Source organism: Narcine bancroftii, chromosome 1 (assembly GCF_036971445.1).
Source record: "Narcine bancroftii isolate sNarBan1 chromosome 1, sNarBan1.hap1, whole genome shotgun sequence".
Classification (NCBI taxonomy): Eukaryota; Metazoa; Chordata; class Chondrichthyes; order Torpediniformes; family Narcinidae; genus Narcine; species Narcine bancroftii.
The window spans coordinates 59,836,494-59,857,911 of NC_091469.1; the positions used below are offsets into that span (position 1 = coordinate 59,836,494).

General features: G+C 41.0%; 1 protein-coding gene across 1 annotated transcript in view; it reads right to left on the reverse strand.

Moving 5' to 3' along the window:
- fbn2a (fibrillin 2a) overlaps window positions 1-21,418 on the reverse strand; it is a 353,303-nt gene that overhangs the window by 137,677 nt on the left and 194,208 nt on the right. The window contains exons 16-19 of the mRNA XM_069927980.1: window positions 18,651-18,773; window positions 16,145-16,297; window positions 14,935-14,988; window positions 5,390-5,515 (exon numbers count right to left, since the gene is read on the reverse strand). Of these exons, the coding sequence (XP_069784081.1) occupies window positions 5,390-5,515; window positions 14,935-14,988; window positions 16,145-16,297; window positions 18,651-18,773 (456 nt within the window). The remainder of the gene's footprint in view (window positions 1-5,389; window positions 5,516-14,934; window positions 14,989-16,144; window positions 16,298-18,650; window positions 18,774-21,418) is intronic.

Here is a 21,418-nt window from a genome sequence, read left to right on the forward strand (position 1 = left end):
TTGCTATGGCTACTGGGATGTTTTTAAAAAATGACCAGTTCTCCGAAAAAAAAAGTTTATACAACATAGGCCCAGACCTGACCATTTTGGATAATCGGAGTTGTACTGTATTTCAGTACAAGGAGTATTGTCGGAAAGGCAGATGAGCTTAGAGCATGGATTGTGTGTCACGAGTCCAGAGGACCCCAAAACCCAGCAGCAATAGAAGTTCACCAAGACAAATGGTTAATAAAACAAAAGTTGTTTTTAATTTTCTTTAAATATAAAAACAGGATCAAACTTTAACTTGTTACTATTAACTTAACCCAGGGAGATCTGTGGATGCCATTAGGAAATGGTTGAAACTTCTTGGTTGGCTCCCTCCAGCACTTCCCGTGGTTGCTCCAGCACCATCTGTCAGGGCAGTCTCCCCTGAAGCAGTAGCGGCACAGGCCATCGTGGAACCCGTATATTCTGAGGCCATGGAGGATGGGGATTGGAGGAGAGGTCTAGTGTGTGTGGCAGCTTGTAAGCTGCTTGCTGTTCTGAAGATCTTTATGGTGCTAGCGAGCACCATAGAACAGGGACTGTGGAAGCAATTGAGCACCTGGATGAGTACATCTGTCTCCACTTCCTTGTTAGATAACAGCATATGATGTTCTATGAACCTCACGGCGGTCCAGGAGCGAGGCATAAGCCGAAGAGCGAGTGGCGTGTGCAGAATGTGCACATACAAAAGTTGAACTATTCTCAGCACAAGGATGCCACTCAAACGGTAATATTGGATGTCTGGAAGAATGCCCAGTTGCGGGAATCTTGACCGCAGAAGGGGTCCCGGACGATCGTCCTGTCAAGTTAATTGGGTCCTCCTGCATCCTATTGAGCTTTCCAATGTTACTTCTGCTCTAAGGGGAATGTGGGGCTCCATGGCAGGTCCTGATAGAATATCGTACGAACAGCTACAGAGGGTGGAGACTTTGTTCCTGGAGACTTTTTATAACACTATACTTTGTCTGGGTGAACTCTCCTCACCCCGAAGCATCCCGCATTACCATCACCAAGAATATTAGCAATCTTGTTAAAGAGGAAGAGAGTGGTGTACAGCAGGTATAGGCAACAGGGAGCAAATGAGGTACAAGAAGAATATAGAAAATGTAAGAAAATACTTAAGAAGGAAATCAGGAAGGCAAAAAGAAGACATGAGGTTTCTTTGGCGTAATGTGAAGATAAACCCTAAGGGTTTCTCTCAAGGATGTTAAGAGTAAAAAGATAGTAAGGGACAAAATTGGTCCCCTAGAAGATCAGAGTAGCCGTCTATGTGTGGAGTCTCTCAAAATGGAGAGATCTTAAACAGTTTTTTTTTGGATCAGTATTTACTCAGGAAACTGGCATACTGTACAAGGAAGGAAGGGAAACAAATAGTAGTGACATGAAACATATAGAGCAGGTGTGTCAAACTCAAATTCACGGAGTGCCAAAATTAAAAATTTGGACTAAGTCGAGGGCCAAACTAAATATTTATTGAAAATTTTCAACAACATCTGCATGTTTTCTCTTCTTTCAACATATGTAATGTTAAACTTTAGGATATAACTTTAGGAGGATAATGTTACAGGTCAGGAGTAGTTAGCTCAAGTTCACCCTTTGCTTGACCTGAGGGAAACCTATTTGGTCCCTGTGGAGATGTAGTCAGCATTCACAGGCTGTGTCCATTTTGGCCTGCATCAGGACTCAGCATTTCCTGCTCACTCCTCAGGCTCTAGGCCTCTATTCACCCTCGACCCACCATCCCTCTACCTGACCAGTCCTTTACCCAACCTCTACTCACCCCTCACTCCACTCGCTCTGCCTCTACCCATCCCATCCTATACACGCCCCTCTACTGCCTCTCCCCTCAACCTGTTCCTCCCTCTACCCGTCTCTCACCCTCTAATCACCCCTCCCCTACTCGCCCTGCCCCTCCCCTTTTACCTCTTCCCTATCCACCCCTCCTTCTACTCATCCCTCCCTCTAACTGCCCCTCGCACCACCATAACTTCCCCTGCCCATTACTGCTCACCTACACCCTCTGCCCACCCCTGCTTACCCACCCATTCAGGCCCAGCGCGCTGCTGATCAGCCTTTGCGGACAGCCACCATCTCTCTCTTCACGTGCAGGGCTGAACCAGCCATCCGTGGGGTCCGCGTGGGTGCAAGCCCTGAAGGCCGTGGCGACTGGGAGAAGTGCGCTCGTGCTGTGGAAGGGCCGTCCGGTGCCAGTCGCGCGGGGCTCGCGCTGCCCGGGGGCCGTGCGCAGCCTGCCATGCCCGTCGCGCCGACAGGAAATCACACGTGCTCGCCAATCCGCCGCACTGCTCGACAGGTGGGAGAAGTGTCTGGTTGTGCGGGGAGCCTTCCAACTGGCTTGCCGGCTGGTGACATCGACAGACTTCTCGTGTTACAATTTCTCGTGTTACAATGGGGAAGGATGTGCAATGAAGGGGGAGGATGGTGGGGGTGATATGACCAAAAAACAGCATCGGCTCTCGCTGCAGGGCGGGCCACCTCTAATACATTTTTGAAATGATCTTGCGGGCCAAATATAATTATATCGCGGGCCAAATTTGGCCCGCGGGCCAGAGTTTGACATGTGTGATACAGAGGTTAAAGAGGAGGAAATGCTTGCTGCCTTAGAACGAATAAAGGTAGATAAATCCCCTGGGTTGGACATGATATTCCCTTGGACATTGAGGGAGACTAGTGTAGAAATTGCATGGATCCTGGCAGAAATAGTTAAAATGTGCCAGAGGTTTGAAGGGTAGCTTGTTGTTCCATTGTTTAAATAGGCTCCAAAAGTAAATCAGGAATTTACAGGCCTGTGAGCTGGATGTCAGTATTGGGTACATCATTGGAGGGTGTTCTGAGAGATAGGATATACAAGTATTTGGATAGCCAAGGGCTGATTAAGGATAGTCAGGATGGTTTTGTGCATGGTAGGTCATGTTTAATGGATCTCATAGAGTATTTTTGAGGAGGTTACTTAGATGTGGTAGTTCTACATGGAGTTTAGTAAGGCCTTTTACAAGGTCCCACACAGGAGGCTAGTTCAGAAGTTTCAGGCACTAGGTATCCATGGAGAGGTTGTAAAATGGATTCAAAATTGGTTGAATGGGAAAAAGACAGAGAGTGGTAGTGGAGGTCTGTGATTAGTGGTGTGCCTCAGGGATCGGTGCTGGGAATATTGTTGTTTGTTGTCTACATCAATTATCTGGATAATAATGTGGTAAAATGGATCAGTAAGCTTGCTGATGACACAAAGATAGGAGGTGTGGACAGTGAGGATGATTTTCAAAGCTTGTAGAGGGATCTGGACCAACTGGAAAAATGGGCCAAAAAATGGAAGATGGAGTTTAATGCAGACAAGTTTGATATGTTGCATTTTGGAATGACAAACTAAGGTAGGACATATATAATAAAAGATAGGGCACTGAGGAGTTCAGAGGAACAAAGGGATCTGGGAATACAGATACACGATTTCCTGAAAGTGGCGCTGCAGGTAGACAGGGCTGTAAAGAAAGCTTTTGGCATTTTGGCCTTCATAAATCAATGAATTGAGTATATGAATTGGGATGTTATGATGAGATTGTATAAGACATTGGTGAGGCCAAATTTGGAGTATTGAGTGCAGTTCTGGTCACCAAACTACAGGAAGGCTATCTGTAAGAATGAAAGCATGCAGAGAAAATTTATTAGGATGTGGCTGTGTTTTCAGGAGTTGAGTTACAGGGAAAGATTAAACAGGTTGGGACTTTATTCCTAAGAGCATAGAAGAATGAGATTTGATAGAGTTTTACAAAATTATGAGGGGAAAAGACAGAGTAAATGTGAGTAGGCTCTTTACACTTGGAATGGGAGAGATAACTATGAGAGGACATGGCTTTAGGGGTTACATTAGGAGGAACTTCTTCTCTCAGAAGGTGGGAGTTTGGAATGAGCTGCCATCTAGTGTGGTAAATGCAGACTCACTCTTAAATTTTAAGAATAAATTGGATAGATACATGGATGAGAGAGGTCTGGAGTGTTATGGAATGGGTGCAGGTCAGTGGATCTAGAGGAATGATGTTTCAGCACAGACTAGAAGAGCCAAATGGCCGGTTCTCTGTGCTGTTGTTTCTATGGTTCAGATCACATCGCATAAAGGGCAGTAAAATAATTGAAATTCCTTGCAATAAAACTTATTCACTGACCAAAATCAGTGACCAGAATTTTCTGTGAAAGGGTTAAACCTCTGGGAAACTTCCAAGTCTCTGATTAAAAAGTCAACAAAATACCCTGTTCTCTTGTAATCATGTAGTAGACATTACAGCATGCTGGCTATTTTCACATTGGCAGCTGCCTCTCCATGAAGTGCATTAAACAAATACATAAAGAAAGGCAAAGTTTTAGAAACATTTGAAGAAACAATATTTCTGACAAATGTGAGTGGAAATGAATTTTTATGCCAAAAGCACAAATGATATTTGGCTCCCGAGACTCCATGGCAAACAGATGTAGAATTCCTTTGAGCTGAACATGTAGAGGGAAAGAAAAGTCTTTCAGTAATGCTTCCCTTACCTCATTACATAGAAATGTGCTATCAAAAATAACTCCAATTAAATGACTGAAAATGACCTCAAAAACAAGATGTGGAGTTTTCCGATTTTAAATCTGTCTATAATTATTTCAGAGCCTTTTTCCCTTTCGTCTTTCAGAGTTTGTATTCACCCTTTCTTCTCATCTTCTAGGCTAAAATAGCCACCTTCACACTTCATAGACATCTCTGGTACTACACATGCTCCATATTGACTGCCAGCTTTCAACCATTGTACAATGGCATATCTGGTAGTTCATCTCAAGACCATGTATTATGACTAAGATGTCATGCTTAGGACCAGGATAAATACATTTGGGTGTGTTTTTAAATATCAAGTGCAAGGTAAAAATATTTTAACCTTTTCACACATTTGGGACAGACATGACTGGCAACGAGCATTCATTGTGTTCCCTGTTCCATAAAGAGATAAATCTAGTTATTGACAACAAAGTTGGAGAAACAAATTCAGAATTAAGTTAGCAATAAGATCACAGCATGGCAAAGCAGGCTTGCATATGCATTTTATACTTCAAATCAAATTTATCATGTTGCAAAGGTAGTTCTGGTTTATTTTCATCTTTACCTGCCTAAAAGACATCAAGTGAATGTAGGAACACATTTTCTTTTTTATATTTTATAGCTTTCAAATGAATATTTTTCAATCTATATCATTTAATAGGACTGAGCATTCGTACATTGCTTTGACTAGCCAGTGTTTTAAGGGAAGCAGAAAGAATAATAAAAAGGGAACTTTGCTCTGTCACTGAATAGTAAAGAAACATCCATTGTCCTACTTACCCACACAATTTTTTCCACTTAAGTCTGACTCATAACCAATGTTACAAATACATCGGTAGCTAGCCCGAAGGTTTTCACATATTCCGTTGGGACAGATATCGGGGTCCAGAGCGCATTCATTAATATCTATGAACAACAGACAAACAAATGTTTCTTATTAAGATCACAGTTACTTTTGAGAGGTGTTCAGTGAATTGTTATTAATCTGCATCTTCTGAGGTAGATTGATATTATAACAAAAAAAAGCAAACATTATTTATATACGTGAACTACAGAGCTCGTTTTACATGAAAACCCTTCATGTACACTGTGTATTTAGCGAATCAAAGGTTCAGGAGCTTCCATTTATGTTCATTAAAATTATAATATGCCAAATCACAAGCATTATATCTGCAAGTTACCAAAAAGAATCAATGTAAATTATTAGCTAATAAATGTCTGCAGCAATAAGTGTTCCCCAAGGAAAGCTAATAAAAACTGCAAATGCTGGGAATTTGAAATTAAAACAGAAAATCTTGGAAGCATTCAGCAGATCTGGCAGCATCTGTGGAAGTGGAGACAGAGTTAACATATAGTATTATCTTGAAGACCCTGACTGTTTCCAGCATTTTCAGTCTAAATCCCTTGGCTCTATGAAACACATGAAATATTCCTCAACTCCAGGTAAATTTTAAATAATAGGTGGCCTTATGTAGCAATTAACTGTTTACATCTTCATGTAAAGATACAAATGGTGTTATGGACCTTGACTATTTTGCTTTTTTTGACTGAGGACTGGAATTTACTGCTGGGGATTTGACAGCTACCAGTAGTGCTAAGATACCACTAGGGGACTTTGATAGCTGTCAAAGGACTGAACTTGCTGCTAGGAGCTGTAGTAGCACTAAGCTACCACTAGGAAATTTTGACAGCTGTCAAAGCACGGGAACCACACACTAGAAGTCCGTGAGTTGGCAGGAGAGCATCCTGCAGCTGCTAGCCTCTCCACCAATGAGGATAGCTGCAGCACTGGGCAGTTTAAAAACCCCAGCGCACTAGTTTTGAGAGAGGTTAGTCAGTGGAGTGTGTGGGATTGACCAGTGCCTCTCCTGTCCCCTTCCAAAAAAAATGGCTCATGTGCCAGAAGGGCACCTGTGAACCCTAAGGAGGGCTTTGGAGTCTCACCAGATCACTCAAGACAAGGTGTCCAAAGAAGAGGACTCGCACGTGTACCAGAAGGGCACTTGTGAACCCTAAAGTAGGCTTCAGAGGAGTGAACCTCATATAATGACCAGGAAGTTATTGTGGAAATTCCTGGATAAAGGAAGTGAAGGGCGGTGATAGTCCCATTCAAACCCCAAGGCAGTCTTATGTTCTTGTGTTTCCCTGACAGACTTGACATGACTGACGTGGGGATTTTCGGGGCATTTCAGCCTGGACAGTAATGGTCTGGGTTTTTTTTCCCATATGCAATGTATAATAGTCTGTTGTTGATATTGAGCTGCCATTAAGGCTGGTATTCAGGTGTTAAGTTTATTGAGTTAATTCTATTATTGTTAGTTTGGTTAATAAATTTTGTGTTAAACTTAACTTGTTCATTTGTGTGCCCCCTAATTGCTGCTGGGGAGTGTAACAATGGACTGGCGAGTACTGAGGATCTTTAGAAACAGGTTGCCAGGCATAGAGAATTGGAGCAAGAAAGAAAGTCAGGATTGTTTTCTCTCCAAAGTGCGGCTGCCATGTTAAATAAGGTAGAGATGTTGACAGTGGGAAAACTCTTCAGAAATATTTGCAGCCAGGATAACCTATTCAAATTAGTTTTTTTAATATCAGTGTAATGAAAGCAGTGAGCTAAGATCTTGATGGGAGATGGAAAAAAATGGACATGAATGGCAAGATGAATTAGTTGTACTGAACATTGCACTTGCTCTTTAATGTCAATAGTTTGGCCTTTATATATTTCGACTGTGTCACTTCTTGCCTTTGATTCCCCATTAATAGCTCAAAAGTTAACTTTGAATAGATTAAAGCTCTTAAAAAGAAAGGGAAATGTGTCGACAAATATCGTTAGGGGCTACAGCTTTCCTAATTTTTCACATTAGTATGTCCAACGTATGAACTGAAATGATATTAATGTTCCAAAACATGTAGGGATACAGCTTTTAATCCAGGTACTCTGAAGCTGTCTATGCAACACAGCTATCACAACTTTTTGTATCAATACTCTCACTGTGTGTGGCCCATTCACTCAGCATGTTTCTGTTCAAGTACAATGTTCAATGAAGTGGTAAGTTGAATGCATTATTGGCTGCCACTGAACCCACATGGTAGGAAGTGGTAAAGAACAACAGAAAATTTCCACACTGCCTAAAGCCGCTAAATTTAATTACAATGCCTGCATTCACTTTTAGTTTAAATTAGCTAACTCTGCATGACCTGAAGATGGAGCCTCGGGTCTTGCGATCTACATGATGGGACTTGATCACATGTTTGTATATGCACCCAGTGTGTGAGCACCTTATGAATGAGAAATAGGTTAACAACTTAGAATTTGCAAAATTTACACTCTAATGACAAGAAAGAATGACATGAAAGAATGCACCAGGAAAAAAGAGTATTAGTCTGTGTGCCAAGTCCATAGTCTCCTGTGTGAGTAAACAAATCTAATACAAAATAAGGCCTTATCTTACTTTGCAAGCTCTGTTGGTGCAGATCACTTGAAGGAGAGTTTATAAGGCCATGACAGGAATGGGGTACAGGGGGAAAGGGTTGAAGTATTGGAAATTAGAAAGAAACAAACAAAATTGTCATGTGTCTCATTTAATTTAATCATTCTGACACACTTGGCCAAGTTTTTAGACTTCATGGAGATTATTTTCAGTTTTCAGGAGGGATGGGATAAATTCTGATGATTTTGGACTGAACGAGGGATCATCTTGTTTCAAAACCTCCTCTTTCCAACTTTAGTGGCCCACAATGAGGGATGTGAGCTGGTCAATTAAATATTTGAATGTGAGAGTGTGCTTCCATGCCTGTCGTCTGCACTTCCTGATCTTGGAATGCTGTGCAGTTGAAAGGGAATGAAGTATTGAATGAGTTAAGCCTTTATATTGTTGCAAACCAAAAGGCATGAAACTGTATCTTACAGGCTTAAACCAAACTGAACAGTAAACCTCCCACATCCACTACTCCACACCGATCCATCACCTTGTAATTCTCCATGCAGTGTTTGGATGTCAGTGATAAGAACCCTCAACAGTCAAGTGCTCCACCCATCCCTTTCCTGCACACCAGCAATCGGCCACCATGAATGAATTTGGATTAAAGCAGGAAACAAACCCCCCAAAATTAAAATAAATCTTGCTCTTGAAAAACCCATCATGTGAGATTTCTCCTTCAAAACCCAATAATATGAACACACCCCAGAGGCAAATTCAAGACTTGCATAAACAAAGAAAACCTCTTCATTCTGATTGGTTAAAGATGCAAGGTGCTGCGTGCAGAAATTCTGAAAAACCGGATTCCTAATAACCTTAAAATATGATTCAAAAGCCCACATGAAGTCCATTGTTGATGCAAGCGGAATCAGAATCTGGCTTACTGTCATGAACATGTGTCTTGAAATGTGTTATTTTGCAGCAGCAGGTTTTGTGTTGAACAAGGTGCAAAATGACTATAAACTACACATTTATAAGTACAAAATAGAATAAAACAAATAACGTGAAAAAAGAAAGTGAAAAAGTGAGGTAGCATCTGTGGTTGATTGTCCTTTCAGAAATCTGATGGTGGAGCAGAAGCTGTTTTTGTAATGTTGAGTGTATGTCTTCAGGCTCCTGAACCCTCTTATTGATGGTGGTAGTGAGAAAAAGGCATGGGCTGGGTGGTAGATAATAGAAGCTGCTTTCTTGAGGCACTGCCTCTTAAAGATGTCCTTAATGGAGTGAAGACTAATGCCCATGATGGTGCTGGCCTTGGTTACAACCCTCTATAGCCTGTTCCTGTCTGATGCATAGTCACCTCCATATCAGACAGTGATGCAACCAACCAGAATGCTCTCCAAGGTACACCAGTAGAAATTTGCAAGAGGTTTTGGTGGCATATCAAATTTCCTCAAATTCCTAATGAAATATAGCCATTGGTGTGCATTTTTTATGATTACATTGACATGATGGTCCCAGGATTGGTCTTTACAGATATACTCACCTTCACACATACATTCATCTAGGAATTTGAAGTTTCTTACCCTGTTCACTGCTGACCCTTTGATGAACACGAGTTTGAGTTCTTCTGGCTTCCCCTTCCTTAGTTTTACTGATGCTGAGGGCAAGGCTGTTGATGCGACACCACTCAGCAAGCTAATCTATCTCGCTCTTGTACATCAATTGACATCCTCATTGACATCTGTGGTTCTGCCAACAACCATTCCATAAGGCACAATTCAAAGACAGACCCGGCACATACTTCATTGAAAACAACAGGGTGGTGTTTCTAATTTCCAAAATTTTCAAATTTCATAGCAGAATAATTCCAACACTGGCAATGCAAGTCAGATATAGTTTCAGGCAAAACCTGTTTGAAAAAGTTGCTTTTTGTGCAGATCTGACTTGTTGATCCTCAAATGTACAATTGACACTTTTGAAAGATGATGTTACTAGTCTGTTCCCTCTGCTCAGAACCACCATCCATGGCTCCCTCATGCCTATACTTATCCAGCATGCATTTGACTGGGCTATCTAGTAGAGCCACAATATCCAGGAATCCAGTGGTGTAATTGTGGTAAACCACTGTATGTTTATATTTATCTGTCTGAGCACACCCATTGGACGGCTGTACCTGTGGCTCCTCCCACAGGCTCCTGAATAAAAGTGACTGTCCCTCAATCCCCTTCTCAGTTCGAAACAGTCGACCAGCAGGGATATGCCTTCATTCTATTGCGAATAAAAGCCTATCAATTTTGCTCAACTTCAGACTTTTGAGTCATTGATGGTGCATCAATTTTATTTGCAATAGTCTTGACAATGGAGCAGATTCTGAACCCAGAGAAACTGGAAATTGTTCCTCAATTGCCTGAGGCATCTACCAGCTCTGGCTGCATTGTTTTGAAGCATTCCTGCAGGCACCATCGACCATTGTTTAGTTCGAGAACAACAAATTGCAGGTACTGCACTCCCGAGTCGGGTCCCTGGTGTACTCGATGATCAGGGATGTTGCGTAGAGCAATGGACATATTGAAAGTCAGTACCTGAGAAAGGTCAATGAGGCCTATGCCAGACACCTTGTAGTGACCCGAAAGCAGCGACCCGGGGAGTTGAACGCCGAGTACCTCCAGGCACTGCGAACCCTCAGATGGGCATGTGAATGCAAGGCCATGACAGCTGCTGAGTACACAGAGGACCTGATTAGAGATGCCTATGTCACTGGCATCAGGTCCAATTGCATCCACCAGAGACTACTAGAGCAAGGTAAGTTCAGTTTGTAGAGGGTGGTCGAATTGGCAGGCACTCTGGAGACGGCAATTCGGAACATGGATACCTACTCAACCAACAATGCAGCTGCCTCGTGGTTGCCCTGGGCACTGCCAACTTGGGACACGCCGCCACTGTCATGTTCTGCCAGCGATTCGACCACACACGGCGGATGTCCGCGGCTACTGTGCTGGGCACAGACTATAAAAACTTTAAACTTCTGGTGATTCCACAGCTGTGCTGCCATGCTACTGGGATTGGACTTTCAAGGTCACTTTAAAAGCATGACGATGGAGTACAATGGGCCTCATCCGCCCTTAATTGTCTGTAACCAGCAGGTTTTAAATCGCCCACTGCGCTCCACCTAACCTTCAGCCCCCTCCACCACCATACACAGCCTACAATCTGATCACCCATCGTGCTAAACCTATGGACACTCCACTCTGAAAATCACCCCTCTATCGCTGTTCACTAATCTCACCCCCGACTGTAAATCCATTGCCACCGAACGTAGGGATTATAGTGCTGGAACAGGGTCTTCATTGGGGCAGAAGCACACTGACTCCTTAACGAGGGATAATTGACGAGAGCACAAGTGGTGGTAGTGAGGAATGGGGAGAAAAGCAGGATGGTCCCCAATTACAGTCAGACCATTATCTGGTACACACAACTGGACACATACCCCCTTTCCCCATATATCTAATATGGTGAACCAAACTGCATAATAGCAGGTCTTCTCAACCATCAGCCCATATACTGGGTTCAAGGCAGTCTGCCGCTTCTAACATTTCCTGAGAGTCCCCTTCAATGTCTTCCAATGGGAAATGGACCACATGGCAGATCAGTGCAGGCCACATTTCCATACCTCTACAACATTATCATCTCCGGTCATGACCTGCTGGACCATGACACTGATCTTCAAAGATTCCTCCACATCACCAACCTCCTTAATCTCACATACATTAAGGCTAAATACTTTTTTCGCACAGCCAGCCTTTCCAGCTGTGTCATTCAGAAGAGAGTCATTGGTCCTGACCTGAATACACGTGCCTGCTCCTGGACCTCCCCCTCCCTCACAGCCTCAAGGCCATCAAAATGTTCCTGGGCCTTTTCTCTTACTATGCCCAGTGGGTCCCCAAATAAGCGGACAAGGCCCAATCCCTCGTTAAATCCATCTCTTTTCCCCTAACACCAGAGGCTCGTACAGTTTTTGGCCACTTCAAGGCAGACATTCCCAAAGCCACAAACCACACTGTGGATGAGTCCATCCTGTTCTAGATGGAGAGCGATGTGTCAGACTTCACTCTGGTCACCACCTTAATCAGGCATGCAGACCCATCGCTTTCTTTTCCTATACTCTCCAAGGTCCCAAAATCCAACATTCCTCTGTCGAGAAAGAGGCCCAAGCCATTGTTGAGGTGGTACGGCACTGGAGACACTACCTGGCCGGAAATGATTTACCTTGCAAATCGACCAATGTGCAGATGTTTTCATGTTCAATAATAACCAGCAGCGAGGTAAAATCGAGAACAAGATATTGAGATGGAGAATTGAACTTTCCACCAACAATTATGATATCTTGTACTGGCCTGGGAAACTTAATGAGCCCCAGATGCCCTATCCCACGGAACCTGTGCCCACGCACATATAGTCCGCTTACAATGATCTCTTCCACCCCGGAGTCACCAAGTTCTTCCACTTTGTCAAAGCCTGCAATCTGCCTTGTTCCATTGAAGAGATCAGGTTGTTGACCAATAACTCCCAGGTCTGTGCAGAGTGCAAACCGCACTTCTACTGGCCAGACAGAACCAGTTGATAAAGACCACCAGGCCCCTTGAATGCCTGAGTGTAAACTTCCCTTCCTCAGGTTGGAATGTCTACCTCCTCAATGTCATTGATGAGTGCTCATGTTTTCCAATCGCTATCCCCACGGTCATCAAGACCCTATGCAGTTGCAGTCTTTTCACTCTGCCTTCTCCAGCTATATCCATAATGATTGGGGGCCCTCATTTATGAGTGTTGAGTTGCGCCAGTATCTGCTGCCAAGAAGCATCGTCAGGAGCAGGACTATCAGCTACAACCCCCCAAGGGAATGGGAAAGTGGAAAGGGAGAACACCTCAGTCTGGAAGGCTGTCCTCCTTGCCCTACGGTCTAGGGGTCATCCGCTGGCAAGAGGCCTTTCCTGAGGTGCTCCAGTCCATCAGCTACCTTCTATGTACAACCTCCAATGTCACACCACATGAACATATATTTTCTTTTACCAGGAAAATGGTGCCAGGGACCACACTGCCAGTATGGCTGACCTCCCCAGGGCTGGTCCTACTCTGGAAACATGAGGAGTTACCTCTGGTCGAAAGGGTCCATCTCCTCCATGCTAACCCCCAATATGCCTATATGGCGTACCCAAATGGGCATGAAGATATTGTCTCCGTTAAAGACCTGGCGCCCTCAGGGACTCTGAAGATCATCATTGATCATCCCAAACCCCTCGCCATTCACGATGCACCAGGGCCAAGGCACATTACCTTAGCCCCAACAAATGACACACCAAACTTGCCACCACACACCCACCAGCTCAACACTGACAATTACATTCAGATGCCCCAGACTGTCCAGGATCTCATCACTGCGCCACAGTTACAGCTGGTGCTATGACGGTTATAGCAGAAAACCAAAATGCCCGAAAGACTCAATTTGTAATTGTATTATCAGCACTTTACCCCGCCGGACTCTTTTTAAAAACAAGGAGTCAATGTTGTAAACCACTGTATGTATATATTGATCTGTCTAGGTACATCCATTGGCCAACTGTACTTGTGGGTCCTACATAGAGGCGACTGTCTCTCAGCCCCCTCCTCATTTCGGGACAGTCGACCAGCAGGAATGTGCCTTCATTCTATTGTGAATGAAAGCCTATCAGTTTTGCTCAAATTCAATCTTTTGAGTTATTGATGGTGCATCAGTAATCTTAGTAGCAATTGGACATACAGTGCCACAGGACGTAGGTGCTGCTTCCAAAAACACTCTAAAAAGATCGACAGTTGACGAAATTTCCATTCACCTCATCATCATCCTGCAATGGAAAACCTGACTTTTTTTAAAATCAGAAACATTCAAAGACAATTACAGTTGAAATCATTTGAAAGTAAAAATAACTTAAAATGCTTATAAATATTAAACCATAGCAAAATACTTGAAAAGTAACTTGCTCTTTCTTCCTAAAACATCGCTCAAAAATACTCATTGAACTCATCTGGGTCTCAGATCCAAGGCCAGGTTTGATCTGACAAAGAATCTAGTATGCAGAGATCTATATGGTATCCAGCAACACAGCAAACACACAGATGTGACCTTTCAAATCAGCCTTTTTTGAAGTGCTGGACCCCAGATGGTCATATGACTAAATACTTATGGTTGCATTTGGAAACCTCAGCATTAGCATAAGGATATGAATTGTGTTGAAGATGAACTACAATGAATATCCAGGAAAGGGAATATTTCTTCCGTTGACTGAAAAGTAAAAGTCCAAAAATTCAGACCACCTGGAGATCCGGACTTTTTGAAAACTCTCAAACTTTATAAATTTATTTTGTGTGCATGCATGTGGAAGCACCACAGATGCACGGTGGCAACAAGTGAATTTTCTTTAAAATTGCTCATTTTGATAAATGAAGCATGCTGTATTTGCTAATGAATAAACTATCAAAATTTACCTGTTCATCTCTTATTTTTCACTCCTTAAATATAAATTTTAAAAAGTACTGTCCATAATCCGGAACATACAAACACACGGACTCATCCAATTTCCAAAGAGTCCAGATTTTTGGACTTCGATCATACTTTTCGTTTGTGTTAAGCAAGAAAACATAAGGTTTTCAAATTCAGAAAAAAAAAACTAAATCCTCGGTTTCAAAACAATCACTGAAAATAAAGATAAACACATACTGACAAATTTGTTCAATGAGTCAAGACATCACTACTCAGCAAAGCCATGACATTTTAATTAAGCAACAATTTAATTAGAAAGCATGATCAACAACTACAAGATGGAGAGGGCACAGATTGATTCTGCTACGATGCACAAGCATTTTGTACAATACCTCTTCCATCTATCGTGATGCCAATTCCGCTGCTACAGAGAGCCTGGAATTCAGCTGTAAAAACAGAATAAGGGTTTTGTTAATAATCCTCAACTTAAACAGTTGGTGCACAAACAGTTGATGCCAATTCATCTCACCTGATTTCAACGTTTCAGGCAAAGATGCTTTTTTTTTCAAAAATGGTTACATTGATGATAACAGCAAAACATTTAGAAATAAAAGTATCAATTATAAATATTAAACTATTGTGACTCTTCTTCTTTGGTCAATTATACTCAAGAGCACATCATTTCTACTCCCTACTTACCTGAAACACTTTCACAAATTTATGCCCTCCAAGAGCTTACAGAATATTTACACTGGGGTAAATAACCTTCATGGCAATCCTCAATGTGCCTTCAACCTAACATGAAGCCTATTTCATTACATGGGACAAGGGATATACCAACATCTCAACAATGACTGGCCCCAGGTTCAATGAATAATTATATCCTGAATGCTTCTACAGGTGTACCGTGGAGAGCATTCTGGCTGGTTGCATCACTGTCTGGTATGGAAGCGCCAATTCTCAGGACAATAATAAACTTCAGAGGGTGGTTAACTCAACCTGTGATATCAAACTTGACTCCATTGAGGACATCTACATGAGGAGGTGTCTTAAAAAAGCAGCCTCCATCCTCAAAGACCCCACCCCCACCCCGGCTATGTCCTCCTCGCTCTGTTACCATTGGGCGAAAGATACAGGAGCCTATAGACGAGCACAAGGTCAGCTTCTTCCCCACTGTCATCAGATTCTTGAATAATTAATGAACCAAAGACACTGCTTTACTTTTCATGCACTATTTTTTAAAAAATATTTATTGTTGTAAGATGGTTATAACATGAATGTTTGCATTATGATGCTGTAGCAGAACACCGAATTTCAGGACAACAAATTCTGATTTTGAGTTGTGTATTTATTTTTACCTACTACAAAGAGAATGCTATAAATATATTTTGCAACTGAAACATTCCTTCTATCTTACGTTAATATCCAAGGATTCCAAGTGCATCATTGAGTTGGGACATGGTGTAAGGCTGGCAATAATGTTTCATACACTGTGACCATTAAAACACAGAGTATATTCACAGATGTTTGATTGGGCATGGGTGCAATTCTCTACCTTATAAAATCACTCTTCATTTAGAATACTGCCCAATGAAAATATACCTGAGTTTTTTGCTGGGCAGGGCTGACAGGGCTCTCCAAATCCGTTTTCCAGACTTGCACAGCAGCATTCTGATTTTGTCACGGCTCCAGAGAATGGGCGGACACACAATCCTTTCTTAATTCCTCCATAGCATGTGCTACGCATGTGGGTGTCTGAAATGATAAAAGAAAACACACAATAAGGAAGCATTCAATGACCTTGGATGCTGCTCATTATGTCTGGAACTTGAGTCAGAAACTTTCCTTTTGAAGTCAAAAACGTTTATCAGAGCCCTGTTCAATGCACCAGTTGTCAAGACATAACCATGGCACTAGAGACAGGAATCATCTAAGTCATGTCAAAAGAACAAATGAGCAGCTTCAAATACTCAGCACTTGTGCAAACAACATATCAGAAACACAAATACTTCCCTGAGCCATAATTCACTGTTCTCTCTCTGAACTGATAGTGAAAACATTGTTGAGTTTACAATATTATTATAACTCCAGACTTCAAGTATTCCACAACTACTGATCACTTAAACAGGACTGACCTTTTTGGTGACTCTTATTCTTGTTTGTTCTTGGTACTTTTCTGAAAAGGATTGTGATCACAGTATATTTGAGGAACAATGGAAAATGATATCACTGACAGAAATGGATGTAGAGAGCCCTCTGCATAGAGTTCGCTTTCCTTACATACTGGAAGCAAGCTGCAAGTATTCATGGATTTATTTATTTGGTTTTGTAAAACATTGGAGGTTAAACCGAGTGAGTATAAGCAGACCTTTAACAAATTCACAACAGAATAAAAGATTCTAATGGGAGAATGTTAAACCGCATATGACAATTCCTGAGGTATCCCTGGGAGTCTGACCTTTTGCAGCCATTAGACATCTGGTTCAACTTTAACAGCTCTAAATGACACACTGGGGAGAATTAAGACATCCTTTAGATATTGCTACAATTCGTGAAGTATTACATTCCCACCAATTCCTCTCACTTCACACGTTGTACTTGTTTTTTGGCCTCATATTGTCAACTGTACTAGTTGCCATTGAAACTCTCCCTTTCATTGCACTCTCTAAGACTTGCAATATCAAAGGGCAGTGACCAGTGGCTTTTTATAATATGTGGCATTGTGGGAATTTGAAAATTTGAATTGTTACCTGAAAAGCTAGAATTTGTATTTTGTTCAGTGACATTTTGATCTTTGGCCAAAAATGGGTCCTGCTGTGAAATTTACTTTAATAAATTATTTAAGATAACTTCCTCCTCCTCTGCCCATTTTAGTGCCCATAAAATTTGAACAATGTTGTTCAGAATGGCAGGTCCTTGCAGAATTGCAGCTTTTACATAATTGTCACAAAGACCCAAGTGAAAAAGGCTGGAACCTTAAACGGGCATCTCCACAACAGGTACAGTAGTTAGACATAAGACTGCATTAACACCCAAACTAGAGCTACCCTGCAGAATGCTGATTTAATTTACCATTCTTGTTCTGGAGTCTGAACATACACAATGATTGGTACTCATCAGTACTTTAAAAAGGACATCTCTGTAATAGCTATCATTGATCATTCATGTAGACATAGTAAAGAGGTAAAATGGGATACTTCAATATTGTCTGTCTGTGCACATTCTATGAATTTACACATTTAACATTAATTTTAAACATTATTTAAAGAAGTATTGGACAATTTGATTCATTTGTGATATGCATAAATGGCATTCAGAAATGCTAAGAAATGCATCATTCAGAAATTTACAGTTCAGTTTTGACAGGATATGACTTTAACAGGAAACAAGTTAAAATTTGTTCAATTTCTAGGCTTATGAATTTTGATGAAGGTTCTACTCTTAAGATAGCTTTGAATTGGTGTTCATTATTAAAATCCAGTTGTTTTGATTCCATTTCCTGTTTAGATGGAATAGTTTTTAAGAATCTGGTGACAGAATCCTCAAAACTTTAAGTGTTTGATACTTCAAGTTGATTTTCATTAAGCTCATAAAATCAGTCAAATTATATTTTTGGGGTTAGCTAACATGAAATGGTAGCCAAATATGATTACATAGCAGTATACAAAATAATTAATGACATTTAATGTTCAGTTTTCTATTTAGATTCAGAATGTAAGTTAATTGTTCTGTTAAATAAAGTTACTGCTCTTAACTGGGAGCAATGAAAATAAATAATTCACCATTCATCTTGTTCAATTTATGTTATGATACTTTAAAAATGGTATGTCAAATGCTTCAAGTATGACAACACCAGTCTAATTGAGCTTTTTAATTCATTTATTTTAGTTCAATACTTTTTTCAAGGACGTGCAAGTCTCAGTGCACTCAAATCGTCGAAGCCTAAATATAAAGGACTTCTCATTTCCAAAGCAAATTTAATTCCTAGACTATCTGAAACATGAAGAATTCTGACATCCTGTGAGAGAAAAGAATTGAGAATGATAGCCAGATGTGTTATAACTGTTCTTCCTTGGATCTCTGTCTGGAATTATAAAACATTTCTTACCGACACAAACCCGTCCATCTACACCAACGGCGAGGCCTGGGGGGCACTCACACCTGAAAGAGCCTTCCGTGTTGATGCAACGGCCATTCATACAAATTCCTGGTGTCTGGCATTCATCAGTGTCTGAACAGAGAATTACAAAATGTCTTTTTTATTCTCAGTGTCATTATTTGACACAACAATTACAATATAATAGCAGCTGTTCCACTCCTAACATTTAAAACAGATAGTCTTCCATAATCCTAGAATGAAACCACACTATTTTTTTGAAAATGTAACTCACTCTCAAAATTGTTACCTGAAAAGCGAGGATTTGGATTTGGTTCCATGATATTTTGATCTTAGGCCAAAAAAATGGGTCCTGCTATGAAATACTTATACCTTTTGGAAAGCAGAACTTAGAACATGCAAATTGGAAATATTGCATTATTCTTCAAATGGGCTCAGCTGTTACTTTTGACTTTCTTTCTGAGTAAAGGTTCTCATAATAACACCCTCTACTGTACAATCCTTCACCCCCACACTCATGTTCAATCTTTATAAAACTATCTAATAACAAAATAACACTTGAAATCAAAGTAGTGTCAACTTTATTTCAAAATTTTGTATGTATCCAAGAGATAATCTTGAACTCAGAAAAAGTAGCACCAGACTATTCAATCTAACATACTAGTATGGAGTCTATTTGCACCTTTTTGTATTCAATTCTTATTAACTTTCCCACTTGTTTTTTTTTTAACTATTCACATAAACCAATGGGAATATTCAGTAGCCGATTACAACTTCTATTCTCACAGGATAATTCTTCCAACCAATGAGTAAGTTTGGTATTTATTATATTCTATCCAAGTGTGGTTTTCCTTCCTTAACAAGTCCACTTATGGCCTCACCAAGGCACATTAAAAGTGCAAAAAGATTGATTTCCTCTCATAGTTCAAACTTTTTGGAATAAAGGCGAGCATACAACTTATACATTTCAGACATAAGATGTAGTACTTCAAAATATATCAATGCCTTAAACATCTGCACTTGCACTGTAAAAATTCAGTTAAATAAACCACAGAAAGTTGTACCTTTGCATTCTATTGCAATTACTCATTTTAAAAGTATATTTTCTCTTAATCATTACCAAACAACTATTTGGCATTAAAACTTTACTTCCAATGGCGTGGAGTTTTATTGATTTTTAAACTTTTAAATTGTTACTAGAATCATTTTTTTTTTGCTTTTTCATTTTCTATTATGCCTTTCATTTAATCTTTCTTGCCAACTGTTTTTTGCTTTCTGTTTTTGATTTGATTTCAAACAATATTTAAACTATATTTTCCTGTTCAGCCTGTGCCATTTTCATTAAACAATTCCTCAAATTGGCATCATATATAGATACTCAATCCATTGCCCAGTTCGCACAAATCTCTATTGCTTTGCAGAGGGTGCAGTACTCCCACTTGTCACAATTTGTATGCAAATTAAGCAGTAATAACTGATGTCACTGTTTTGATGCCATTGATTAGTTCTTGCCCATTATATTACTCATCATGCATTGTAAACACTACCATTATATCAGATAATTCTTGAAATCAATTAAGAGCATTGTGATAATTTAAATGTAATTAATTTTAAAGTTACTTTTTAAAGTATCCACACATTAAATCACTTTGTTTGTTTTTAACCTAGTCACCACGACTCTTTTTTTAATTTTAGTAAAACTTTTAAGATTAAAAATTTCCAATATGGTGCAGGAAGAAAATCTACTACAGCACAAACCATTTCTGGGAAATATCAAACAGTTATTGGAGGTTATTCAAGCAAATAATAACAATGAGTTCCCTGAGGTTACAGTTTTTGAGTTACCTAATATTAATTGGCTTGCAAGACATACTTCTGATTGAAAGTAAGTGGCAAAAACAAAAGTAAGGGTTGTGTTGATTGGCTTGTGAAATAACAGAGGTTTCAGAGCTGCAGGTAATTAAGGAGAGGGTAGTGGGATTAATGAGATTGTTCTGCTAGGAGTCAGCATGGATCTGGTGCGCTGAATGGCCTTTTTCTGTGTCATGAGTACATTGAATGCAAATACATGAGCAAACATAAAATATTTAATTCCAATAATTCAGCTGTCCTTTGAGCTCCAATTCTTTGGCTTAGCTTTGCGGACGAAGATTTATGGAGGGGTTAGCTCGTTTGTGGCTGACAAGTCCGATGCGGGACAGGCAGACACGGTTGCAGCGGCTGCAGGGGAAAATTGGTGGGTTGGGGTTGGGTGTTGGGTTTTTCCTCCTTTGCCTTTTGTCAGTGAGGTGGGCTCTGCGGTCTTCTTCAAAGGAGGTTGCTGCCCGCCAAACTGTGAGGCGCCAAGATGCACGGTTTGAGGCGTTATCAGCCCACTGGTGGTGGTCAATGTGGCAGGCACCAAGAGATTTCTTTAGGCAGTCCTTGTACCTTTTCTTTGGTGCACCTCTTTCACGGTGGCCAGTGGAGAGCTCGCCATATAACACGATGTTGGGAAGGCGATGGTCCTCCATTCTGGAGACGTGACCCATCCAGCGCAGCTGGATCTTCAGCAGCGTGGACTCGATGCTGTCGACCTCTGCCATCTCGAGTACTTCGACGTTAGGGATGAAAGCGCTCCAATGGATGTTGAGGATGGAGCGGAGACAACGCTGGTGGAAGCGTTCTAGGAGCCGTAGGTGATGCCGGTAGAGGACCCATGCTTCGGAGCCGAACAGGAGTGTGGGTATGACAACGGCTCTGTATACGCTAATCTTTGT